Here is a 12,607-nt window from a genome sequence, read left to right as displayed (position 1 = left end):
ATAAGACGAACCTTTTGTACCTAAGTCGTGTGCACCGGTTTAAATACGGTATGAATAGTCAAATAAATACAGTTTCAGTCGCAATTGTGGCGACGGTGTCCAGGTTTACGTTTATTAACAACAGAGATGTAGGTGCTGTGGATATGAGTGAAGTGGGCTACAAATCCAACTCCCCAAATTCCTTAAATTGGGCTTTGAAATTGTCCTACGAAAGCCTGGCAGCGTGCCCGGAGCCTTACAATTACACCCAGAGCATCCTCAGACCCTGTTGGTTAAATTATTGGCACCATAAAGGCACGATCTGAACCCGTCCTTTTTATATTTTTAGCCCGTTCCCTATAATACACGCCTCGGCCACACTTCACGTGGACACCGCATATCCGACTAATCCCGCGCAGATCGATTTCATATAGAGTCGTTCCTGTGCTCTGACAGCAACACCGCCGTTTAGCACAAGTGACACGTACGACCAGCCATTTTTCCGAGGACAGAAGGAAGCAGCGGATCTCATAAGCATCATTAAAAAATATTTCCCTACTTTAGACACTAGGCGGGGTAGTGGTAAAGGATGTGGTGTTTTAAATTAAGGACTAGTCACTACGTATATATGTGATCGTAAGGTAAAAGGAACTTCTTAGAAACAGCTTCAGTAAATATCGGGATGCATAAATGAAAATAGCAAGCAAATATACAAGTTAGTAAAAGCTTTATTACATATAACTTTGCTCTCGTACTATACATATGGGTAAAATTATAACTGGCTTTTTGCAGTTATCTGTTGATAAGGAACAACATTTAAAAAGCGCATCGCTGCGTAAACCTCTGAAGCGTAGTCTGCCTCTGTCTTTGGTGATCTGATTACCGATGGCTTTGATTCCACAGTCACGCGATCACCGCGGAACAAAGCCTTTTCCTGATTGCACCAGAGCCTATCCATTAAACCCATCATGTATAAAAATAGAAGGCTGTTTGTCCACGATAACCTGCCTTGCGTTTGGTGTCGAGCCTGTGCTGCTTTCGTCTGGACTTCCGCTCACCCGGTCGGAAAAGACGAGAGGGCATGGGCTCAAGGAACGAAGCAAACACGGATACAGCTAATAAATGGTTTAATACAGCTAATAAATGGAGATACCAGAACCTGCAGGTCAGATGACCCCACAAAAGTCCTGCTGATAGATATAGTTTGGACCTAGATCACAACACAACCCACAGATGCATAACTTCATGGTGGTAATATTTCAGAAGTATGAATGACATTTTAAGGAACCCCTTCCTCATTCAGCTGAATGAGAGTGGGACCTCCCACTCATGCCGTGGTGTGGCAGCAAAGGGGGGGGGGGGGGGTCTGCAAAAATAGCCAGGTTGTTGCAGCATTAAGGTCCAATATTATGGGCTTGCACCTCTGCCTGGAAAAGATCTATGATCTATAGCCCTGAACTGGGCAGACTTTCAGCAGAACAACTGCTGGGCGTGTGTGACATGTGGGGTGGGGAGAGATGCTGATAGATAAATTGTCTTATTACATAAGGGGGGAGGACAGGGCAGCATGAGACAACAGGAGTTATCGTGCTGGTCCTATGCATGCATGCAGTGTGCTTTTATCTTTAAAACGTTTCATGGAGTCAATACGGTTTTTACAATAGTTTGTAAAAACCTCAGGCAGTCGGATGTTTAAGGCTGTTCATCTGGGGATTACCTGTATATTTGTTCAGGAAAAATTACTATTGAACATAAGAACATATTCAAATTATCAGTAACACTATAAAAAATAAATAAGAATTCCTTCTGTTCTCCAAAAAGTTAGCTAGATGAATTCCGCTTTGGCTCCCAAACCTCTCCTCAGGGGTCCATCAGCTCAATTAATTAATTAATCAATGAAATTAGTTAATAAATGACATATTGATTAGCCAAACAAGGTAGGGTCGTGGTTCAGTCAAAAAATATATGGGTGTATTGGACTGCAAATTCTGGGTTGACATTAGAAGAGGTTCTGAAATGGCAAAGCTGACACACTAACAGATATATCAGTTTTATACCGATGTGGAGATCATTTACAGATCATTTTCTTTGACTAAGACTTTTGCATAGTTTTGTATATTCACAACATTGTAATAACACTAAAGTAATATCTATAATAGGATTATATTAATGTCATGTTAATAATGCAGGAGAAATGTAATGCCAGGTATTGTAGAGTGTTCACATGATACTTACTGAGCGAGCTGACCTTTGTCTTTTGGCTAGCTCTGTGGCCTGTACTACGAAACGGGGTTACTGGCTTATCGGGGTAACGTGTCGGATTTAAGGTACTACAGTTTAAATGGACATCATATTCGTTCACTTACATTGTGCCCAGACTACCTTAAATCCAACAAGTTACCCCGATAAGCCAGTAACCCCGCTTCGTAGAACAGGTCACTGATCTGCCCAGCCCTGTTCCCGTGCCTTCCACTCCTGTCCTCGACTCTCTCTCTGCTCCTGCTCCGTGTGTGAAGTCTTCATCCTCGGACTGACCACCCCTGCTCCGACCCTCCTGGCTACGTGACCCTGACTCTGACTCTCAATTCCCTGTCCGGTTGCTCATCCCCGACCACCCCAGCTCCAGCCCTGCTTCGCCTTAACTCAATTCCACTAGTTTGTTATTCATACCATTTAATGGTGTTGAGCTACAGAAAAGGGACTCAATTATTAATGTTTTCTAAAGGTTGGAGGTTTGGTGTAATTATTATTTTTTTTTTCAAATCATAAAACTCATGGTTCGATGGATGACAGCAGTGCACACTTGCTTTTGAAATGCTGAAAATATCCAAAAACACTTCTAGAGTTTTGTCGATTTCATGGCTTGGGTTTTGACCTCAGACATGCACCATTCGCCCACACCTCGTTTTGGAGCGTGCATTCTCCGGAAGTCCTCTGTGATTTCCAGGATCGTCCGGTTCTTTATCTCTGGGAGATGTCTCCATATAAACGCTGCACAGAAGAGACAGCAGGCCAGAAATATGATGAAGCAGAATTCACCCAGGTGTTGCTGTGGAGACAGAGGAGAACTTTCCTCAAGTCATCTGCGGAACCTGTATGTACAAAATGGTCAGGATAGTTTAATGTAAGAAAAATTGGCTGCAGAGATGAACTCTTTCCTCATGGGGGAAAGGATGCAAATCTTCAATGGATGTACTGTATTATGGTCCAAACTATAGCGTGGAAGCAACGCTGGGGTGTCTAGATCCCATGAAAACTAGTGTGGTTTCAGTACGACTTGAACAAATGTGCCTGTTTTTTGCCGTCTGTTCAGATATGGCTAATCACAACAGGAAGATGTTTGATCAGTTAGAAAAACAAAAAACGATCGCACTGAAGTAAAAACCTGTCAAAAAAGCTTCAGACATCCAGACTTGGTGGCAAAGAACTCATCCGTTCTTCTCCAAATGATTCATCAGAGTGATGCCTGCCCTGCTGCTGTTCCGCTACTTATCCTGTCAGAAGTAGCACCAGCTACTGTCACCTTCATGCAACACTGAGACTTAAAAATCTAAATGTTTTCACTGTGTAAACTAGGATTTTGCCATCCTGTTATTTTGACTTCCTGTTGGCCCTTGGAGGTTGGGCTCCCCCTTTGAGTCTGGTTAGGGTTAGGGCTTCCTCTGCTGCCCCCTGCAGGATGGGCTCCCCCTCTGAGTCTGGCTAGGGTTAGGGCTTCCTCTGCTGCCCCCTGCAGGATGGGCTCCCCCTTTGAGTCTGGTTAGGGTTAGGGCTTCCTCTGCTGCCCCCTGCAGGATGGGCTCCCCCTCTGAGTCTGGCTAGGGTTAGGGCTTCCTCTGCTGCCCCCTGCAGGATGGGCTCCCCCTTTGAGTCTCGTTCCTTCCCAAGGTTTCTTCCTTCTAGGGAGTTTTTCCTTGCCACTGGCACCTCTGGCTTGCTCACTGGGGGCTTTGGGCAGGGATAATGTAAAGCACGTGGAGACAATGTAATGTTGTGAAAATGCACTGTACAAAATGAAATTGAGTTTAATTGAATGTTTGCAATCCGACTGAATTACAGTAACATTAGCATAATGGGAGGAGCTCCGGACCCCCCAAGGACCCCCCCCCCAAATAAGTACTTACTACAAGTACAGGGAACAATATTCCGATGAGGAAGAGGGAGATCCAGTTGAGAAAGCTGCCGACAGTGTAAGCTGCAGGCTTGTAGGCCTGGTTGAAGATGTCCGCAGCAAGTGCAATCGTCACACCAGCTGTGAGGCATGCACACACACAGCATTTTAGCCAATCATTCTCCAGCTCCCATCCCCACGTCCAATGCCTCTTCATTGTTCTGGTCAAAGCAGCTTATTAAAACCAAAAAAGCTTGAGCTAATGGCATAAGCACAACAGCATTTCCCCAGACACCTTGGTCAATGTAACCATGAAGCCTGGATTTAGGACAGAGCTTGGCTCTAAGATTTGAACATCGAGTAGTTTTCCCAGTTTGGGATATACATACCCGGTCCACTGCCGAAGAAGAAGATGTAGATGAAGATGAGGATCATGCTGCAGTAAGGCATCCAAAATACCTGTTTCTGTAAATTGACACATCAGCTGAACCATTCAATCCTGAACACACACACACACACACACACACACACACACACACACACACACACACACACACACACACACACACACACACACACACACACACACACACAAACACAGATTTCTTTAAAATAAAGCTCAAAACATCCAGGAGTTAGAAAGTGTTGATGGAAAAGCAGGGAGCCTCTTCACCACTGGGTCTTCCTTCCAACAGCTGGTGGTGAAGTAAAACAGCATCAGATGACCAGAAGGACACTGCTGTCATGTACTCGGGAGTTTCTATCACTGGGGTGCGGAATGCTGCAAGCTGAGAAAGGAGTGGAAGATCCACTTGCTACTCACAGGAACACAGGGGTTTATTAACAGAAACTGAAAACACTGATAACACTACAAAAACAAATGGACCATGAGGGGTTGAAAAGCACAAACAAAGACTAACTATAAAAAGTCGCGGGAACAAGGAGCGGGAACAAGGAGCGGGAACAAGGAGCGGGAACAAGGAGCGGGAACAAGGTGCAAAAATAAAACAACATTCTGAAATATACAGTGACCCACTGAAGAATCGAACTAAAGCAGGAACATAAATACACAAACCGAACTGGGTAACAACGCAGGAGGAGTCAGACATGAAACAATTAACCAATCAGGGAGGGTGCAGGACCACAAGCAATCAGGGTTAAACACACAAGGACTGGCACAAGAAAACAGGCAACAGGTGAAACTAATAATTAAATCAAGGAACTGTGAGATCAACAGGGAAACTAAGAAACTGACAGAGAAACAAGGAAACAGAATCTAACACTGGGAAAATAATGAAGGCAGGTAAAACAAAACCAAGGCACAAAGCAAAAAAACAAAGAATACAAGTCATCAAGACACTAGAAAAACTGATACAAATGAAACATTAGGGAACAAAATACAAAAACAGGGGAGTTGGGATTTGAACACATGACTGAGGGATTTACAGGTGGCCACACACTCAGCTCATTGAACCATGCAGCTGTCTAGGTTGCAACACTGAAGACTTTGACAATGGGGAGGACAGGATGGCCAGTGACATCTGCTGGCCAAACGGGGAGGAGAACATGAAAGACAGGCGGGTGCTGACCCTGACAATTGCAGCTCACCTGTAGGTTGAGGGTGATAGTGAGCAGTCCCAGAACAGCAACCATCATCAGGTTACCTCGGATCAGCAGAACCCTCTTGCCTGTGCTCTCAATTATCATTGCCTGTGAGAAAAAAAATGCTTAATGGATTGTGTCCAGTTGGCATTGAATCTCCATAGATTTACGTGCTTGTGCAAATTAATTGAAACAAGTTGTCACAAAGACATGTGGCCGTGGCCAGGGACCTGCTGGTCGGCACAGCCAACAGGGCAGAGAGTGCAATGAACAGAGGAGGCACTGTGCCCACAGACTGGCAGGCCTGCTCGGGTGGGGTCAGAGCTGGGTGGATGGACAGAGGAGGCACTGTGCCCATGGACTGGCAGGCCAGCTTGGGTGGAGTTAGAGCTGGGTGGATGGACAGAGGAGGCACTGTCCCCACAGACTCGCAGGCCTCCTCGGGTGGGGTCAGAGCTGGGTGGATGGTCAGAGGAGGCACTGTGCCCACGGACTGGCAGGCCTGCTCGGGTGGGGTTAGAGCTGGGAGGATGGACAGAGGAGGCACTGTGCCCACGGACTGGCAGGCCTGCTCGGGTGGGGTTAGAGCTGGGAGGATGGACAGAGGAGGCACTGTGCCCACGGACAGGCAGGCCTGCTCGGGTGGGGTTAGAGCTGGGCGGATGGACAGAGGAAGCACTGTGCCCACGGACAGGCAGACCTCCTTGGGTGGGGTTAGACTGAGTGGATGGTCGGAGGTGGCACTGTACCCACGGACAGGCAGGCCTGCTCGGGTGGGGTCAGAGCTGGGCAGATGGACAGAGGAGGCACTGTGCCCACGGACAGGCAGGCCTGCTCGGTGGGGTTAGAGCTGGGCGGATGGACAGAGGAGGCACTGTGCCCACGGACTGGCAGGCCTGCTCGGGTGGGGTTAGAGCTGGGAGGATGGACAGAGGAGGCACTGTGCCCACGGACAGGCAGGCCTGCTTGGGTGGAGTTAGAGCTGGGTGGATGGACAGAGGAGGCACTGTGCCCACGGACTGGCAGACCTGCTGGGGTGGGGTTAGAGCTGGGAGGATGGACAGAGGAGGCACTGTGCCCACGGACAGGCAGGCCTGCTCGGGTGGGGTTAGAGCTGGGCTGATGGACAGAGGAGGCATTGTCCCCACAGACTCGCAGGCCTCCTTGGGTGGGGTTAGAGCTGAGTGGATGGTCAGAGGTGGCACTGTGCCCACGGACAGGCAGGCCTGCTCGGGTGGGGTTAGAGCTGGGCGGATGGACAGAGGAGGCACTGTGCCCACGGACAGGCAGGCCTGCTCGGGTGGGGTTAGAGCTGGGCGGATGGACAGAGGAGGCACTGTGCCCACGGACAGGCAGGCCTGCTCGGGTGGGGTTAGAGCTGGGCGGATGGACAGAGGAGGCACTGTGCCCACGGACAGGCAGGCCTCCTCGGGTGGGGTCAGAGCTGGGAGGATGGACAGAGGAGGCACTGTGCCCACGGACTGGCAGGCCTGCTCGGGTGGGGTTAGAGCTGGGCGGATGGACAGAGGAGGCACTGTGCCCACGGACAGGCAGGCCTGCTCGGGTGGGGTTAGAGCTGGGCGGATGGACAGAGGAGGCACTGTGCCCACGGACTGGCAGGCCTGCTCGGGTGGGGTTAGAGCTGGGCGGATGGACAGAGGAGGCACTGTGCCCACGGACAGGCAGGCCTGCTCGGGTGGGGTTAGAGCTGGGCGGATGGACAGAGGAGGCACTGTGCCTACACATTGTTTTCAGACTTGTTTTCATTTCATTTGCACAAGGATGTACTAAACATTGATAGGATTGAGGAATATTTATTTCAATCATATGTTTCAACCGTTCAATATGTCTAACATTTTTTTTTTGCTTTTAGAGATCCTGATCCATGAAGCAGTCCCAACAAGTGACAGCTAAGAAAACAAGCAAAGATAGAGACTCACGCAAGTCAGAGAGACGGTAATCTCACAGAGGCCTGTTCCCAGGGTGGCGTACTGCAGCTGGTGAGAGGGAATCCCTGCCGTGCGGAAGACGTCCAAGGCGTACATGTAGACCTGAGGTGGAGGACACGACTGCTTTGGCCTGTAGGGCAGCACAGAGTGAGACATACTTCGGGGTGTGGCTGAATTACACCGAGAAAAGCTATTCTTTGATTGACAGTGTCAAGGAAACAGGGTTTGATGGTGCACTGGGTTTTGTCCAAGCAGAGCTCTGAGGTAGCCAGCATTCATCAGCTGTTGTCTTACGTAACTGAAATGAATCCAAATTTGTTTGTTTGCAATATCTCTCTGGTGAAGAACTGAAATTTGATAGTATGTGTGACAAAATGTGTGCAAGCCACATCTTAATTAGTATTAACGTAATTGATTGATTGATCAGTTGATTTATTGATATATTGGTTGGTTGATTGATTGGTTGACTGATTGGTTGATTGGGTAGTTAGTTGATTGATTGGTACTCACTGCATTGATCCCGCAGAACTGGAGGACACTGCAAGTGACCATGACAGTCAGCAGCTGCCAGCGTACAGTCCGGTCACATATCAGCTCCCACACAGTCCGGTACTGCACCCCCTGCAGAGCCGCCCTCTGTAGCAGCATTTCCTCGATCTCTGAGGTGTGGTCTCCCTTACCCCACAGCTGCTGCATGGCTGTGGTGACAGGGGACAAATCAACATCAGTGATGATCCATATCACCTTGAGATTTATCTAACCTGCATACCTGCATACAGATTTCCTAAGTGTGTAAAGAGCTGAAAATAGTTTGGATAAAGGTCTACATTAAGCAAAGTCACAGCAATAATAATAATGTTGGGTCGGGTGGACTGAAGGACATGGGAGCAGGGGTGATGGCAAACAAAAAGGGGTTTTATTAAACTCAAAAGAACAACTGGAAATGCATGTGATCTTTGAGGACCCGAATGGGAGGAGGGAGTGAGGAGGGGCACAGGCAACATGACAGAATGACATCAATGACAGGACTGGGGAACACAGGACTGGGAAGCACTTTACATACTATAAGGTTGACAAGAGAACAAATGAGAGGCAACTGGAGTGATCTTCCAGAACCAGAAGTTTTGATTGCTGTAGTATGGTAATGCTCATGTAACTAGTCAGTTCTAACCTTTGATTTGGAAATGAGCTTCATCATCAAAAATGACAGCAACACATAGGACCTTACCCTTCTCACAGCCGGGCCGGTCCCCCCGGTCCAGCAGCAGGAAATGTGGAGACTCTGGGAGGAATGGCAGGGTGAGCAGCTGCAAGATGCCCATGAAGCCAGAGAAGGCCAACAGCCAGGGCCACCAGTCCTCTGAGCCCAGCAGCTCCCTGCAAGGAAGGGCAGCCCCGTCACATGGCCCCAATTTCATTTAAACATGTCCTCTTCAAGTCAAGTCCTCTTCATAGACTTCAGCAGCTAATCCATGCAACTGGTGTTTAAATAAGCCAGTGCATGGTAGAATTGACATATGCTAAGATAATAGCTAAATGCTCCCACCTTAATGCTAAGCTATTAGCAATGCTAAGCTAACTCTGGCAAACGCCTTGGCGTCTCACCTGAGTCCCAGCAGTTGTCCAGCGAACTTCCCCAAGGCGACGAAAGTAGCGACAGACACACCCGCTATGCCGCGCATCGTCCTTGGGGCGCACTCCACCACATACAGCGTATGAACTACCAGGGCAAATCCTTTGGGTAGAGCATTTATAAAGAAGAAAACTTCAACTTTGGCGGAATCCTACATCAAAGCCTCTCTTCAGTGGGACATTTCAGATCAAGTCTGGTGTAATATAATAAAGACTAAAACTGTTCATTGCTTCATTGCTGTTGTTCCAATTTCTGTGATACATTGTGCTGGAAGGGTTAAACATTAAACCCTATACCATACTAAGTTACTATAAATTGTATAGCAATCATTTTCTACCAGTTTTTCCTCTTGGGAGTACCAATGATCTTACAGAGAGCTTCCGATGCCTTCAAGACTTGTATGTAAATTTACACACATTCATTGGAGCTTTCTGTGGATGCTCGAGTTTCTAAAGACAAGCCGTTCGAGTGAAGGGGTGGCTTTTGCTTGCAGTCAGGATTTTTGGTGTGTGCCAAATCGCATTTTGTGCCAAATGCTCACTAGGATTGATTCCATCTCATTTCAACCTTAACTAGACTATCATCCATCCATCTTCCATAATGTTTGCCCAGTAAGGTTGCAGGTTCTCCTCACAGGCTGTAATTGACCGCTTATGTGGCTTTTATCTCTGTGGACACCAACCTGAATTGACACCATAGAGGAGTCGCCCGATCATGATCATCTCGAAGGAATCTGCGACCCTGCTCAGGAGCATCATGGTGGCCCCGGCTATGGCTAATATGTTGTTGAACAGCAGGGACTTCTTTCTAGAAAAGCAGTGAGAAGAGCAGGGCCTTCCATGAAATCTATCTCAATGCAGTTTTAATACACAGGTTTTAGTGGAACCTACCAGTTTTAAAATTGTACCTAGAATCGTTCGAATCCAATGGACTAAAATACTTGCAGAAACTCACAATAACAGCAAAATGCTAGCACTGAAACCCTCATGTAGAGGATTTTACTTCTGTTTTCTTAGTAGATCAATTTTTCCAACATCGCTTTAACATTAAGGCTAATTCAAAGGGGGCTTGTAAAAGAACCTACCCTAACAGAAATATTAGTGTGTCTCTGACAATATCTTCCAGATAGATATGCAGTTACATAACTAGATGGTTACTAGATGAGGTTTTTGTATCTGGCTCAAAGGTCACAACACTAGTTTCACCTACTGAGACTTTCACTGGTAACTGTTTGGTCTAAGTTCATTTCCTTAACATCCGGAACAGATGGTGCTCTGATTGGACCACATCTCAAAATTGATCTTACCAGCACTCACCTTCCATAAACATGAGCCAACCGTCCAGCGAACAAAGATCCTAGGATTCCCCCGATGCAGTAGATGGAGACAATGAAAGACCAGATGAGGCTCAAAACCCAGGGCTCCAGGGAGAGGTTGTAGCGTTCAGTGCAGGTTCTGTTGACCAGCTCCTTAATGAACTACACCATAGACATGGGTGAGTTCGCATCATTTTAATTCCTGCAACTGTCACGCTGGTCATGTGCCGTTTCTGAGTCGGGAAGCATAAGCTTTCTTCACTTAATATTAAAGAGAAGTATCATTCGGTAGCACTTGAACAGCTACTGGGAAGACAGGGGAATTTCTTAAGTTTTATCTAAAAGGGCCTTAATTAAGACATTAAGATTTAGTCAGGTGAGATAACCACAGCCAAGACCCAAATGTTATTGTGTTGTATTTATTGAGATATTAGAGAAATCACAGAGCTCTTGTGTCACCAAGGAATCAGTAACTCATTATCTGTCTCCCTCTGTCACTGCCCCCTCCTTCTAGTTAACTCACTTTAGCAAAATTTAACTTTTCACACATATAAAAAACAAGATCAAGTGACCCGAAAGAGTGTCACACGAGGAGGGGGTTAATGACGTAATAGCCATGCACAGGTTACACCATCACGATGAAACTGCAGTTGTACTTCTGAGCAATCCAACACATTCACATTCTTCTATCCTGCTTTTCGCACCTGAATATCCATTAAGGATCAGCGGACATGCAGTGGCTCCACTGCCAGCTGTGCTCTCTTTTCACAAGGCAACTTAACTCTAGCCATGTGAGATAAACGAGCTCCTGTCTGTCCCACTGGCCCGAAACTCACACACCAAACCACCTGCATGCTGACTCACCCTAACCTAACAGTCCTCGCTCAAACATAATGAGCAACACAGCCCATCACCTCCAGAACCACTTCCATCAACTGGACCTTGATCTGACAGAGAGTAACCAGAACGGGGGAACTCACTGGCGATGGCGAGTTGAGCACAGATATGTGAAATCCATACTGGAATGATCCACCAGTGCCAAGAATCAGGGTGGCGATGATAAACCTCGGGCTTCTGACCTGCACAGAACCACAAAATTCACAGCAATGCTTGTAGAATTACAGCCGAGCAGACAGGGATATCTGACCCAGTAGGTCTCACAGATTTGAAACCTAACTACAGAAAGCACTGAAGAGAATCTTAAGTGTGGTAGCTGCCATGTCACTTACCAGGAGAGATATTGCTTGAGTCATTGTATCCAGCTGTAACTTCTGTGTTGTATGACCCTTTGAATCAGCCTCCTACTTGTTTGTTCACTGTTTGTCTGGCAGAGACAGCAAGTGGTTACTGTATCACAGCCAAGGTGCTAAATTTTAACTGTATGGGGACGCCGACGCACCTAGAAGAACCAAAGAGCAGAGGGTGGTCATTTTGTCAGAAGAACATTCTCAGAACCACCATATTCTGCCCCTTGAGCTTTGCCATTTACTGGGTAACATCTGCTCTCACACATCATCATGATAAAAACATAATGTCGGCACAATTTATGCATTTTTTGGTCATCATTCTTACTAGATACGATTCCATGGGTGAATACTTACTCTCATTTTGGTTTTTATTTGCCTGCTGTGCACATGGGTATTACCAATCCAGTCCCCTCACAACCATCCATTCAGTCATCTACCAATTTCTTGGTCAAGGTCACAAACCCTAATAAGCAACACATTTTTTAAATGAGTTGAATACTAGCTACCTCTAGTGGTAACAGTTGAACATTGCATATTCCACACACTTGGGCACAAACCAATATTACTAATCCCTGTGGCACAGGTAGTGTGGACTCCCAGTAATTTGAACTTGGGGACTCTCTCCAACTGGTCTCAAAATCGGTGTGTGTTTTTTAAAGCATATTGTCATCTGAAATCAATAGTTATTTTTGTTTAACCTTTATTATGAGTAAAACTCTTATTTGAGCACCAGCTCACCAGATTCTATACTTCCTCTGTCGGCTGTCTCAT

General features: G+C 46.8%; 1 protein-coding gene across 4 annotated transcripts; it reads right to left on the bottom strand.

The window, feature by feature from the left end:
• Positions 1-689: 689 nt before the first annotated feature.
• Positions 690-12,283, bottom strand: slc2a11l (solute carrier family 2 member 11, like). 4 transcript variants are annotated; one of them, XM_023823045.2, is made up of 13 exons: positions 12,191-12,283; positions 11,819-11,988; positions 11,570-11,668; positions 10,591-10,751; positions 9,957-10,081; positions 9,247-9,376; positions 8,870-9,018; positions 8,152-8,339; positions 7,633-7,743; positions 5,699-5,800; positions 4,480-4,555; positions 4,104-4,231; positions 690-3,028 (listed from the first exon to the last, which is right to left on the bottom strand). In XM_023823045.2, exons 2-13 carry the CDS (start codon positions 11,840-11,842, stop codon positions 2,819-2,821), a joined length of 1,503 nt encoding a protein of 500 aa, XP_023678813.2. In that variant the 5' UTR covers positions 11,843-11,988; positions 12,191-12,283; the 3' UTR covers positions 690-2,818. The 4 variants fall into 4 exon arrangements, with proteins under 4 accessions (XP_023678813.2, XP_072570474.1, XP_023678814.2 ...); XM_072714373.1 differs by having other exon boundaries at positions 2,895-3,927; XM_023823046.2 differs by having other exon boundaries at positions 2,895-3,071.
• Between the last annotated feature and the right edge of the window lie 324 nt (positions 12,284-12,607).

This window comes from Paramormyrops kingsleyae, chromosome 7, assembly GCF_048594095.1.
Source record: "Paramormyrops kingsleyae isolate MSU_618 chromosome 7, PKINGS_0.4, whole genome shotgun sequence".
Classification (NCBI taxonomy): domain Eukaryota; kingdom Metazoa; phylum Chordata; class Actinopteri; order Osteoglossiformes; family Mormyridae; genus Paramormyrops; species Paramormyrops kingsleyae.
The sequence above is the reverse complement of the archived record's forward strand: the minus strand, read 5'-3'. Positions and strand labels throughout refer to the sequence as shown.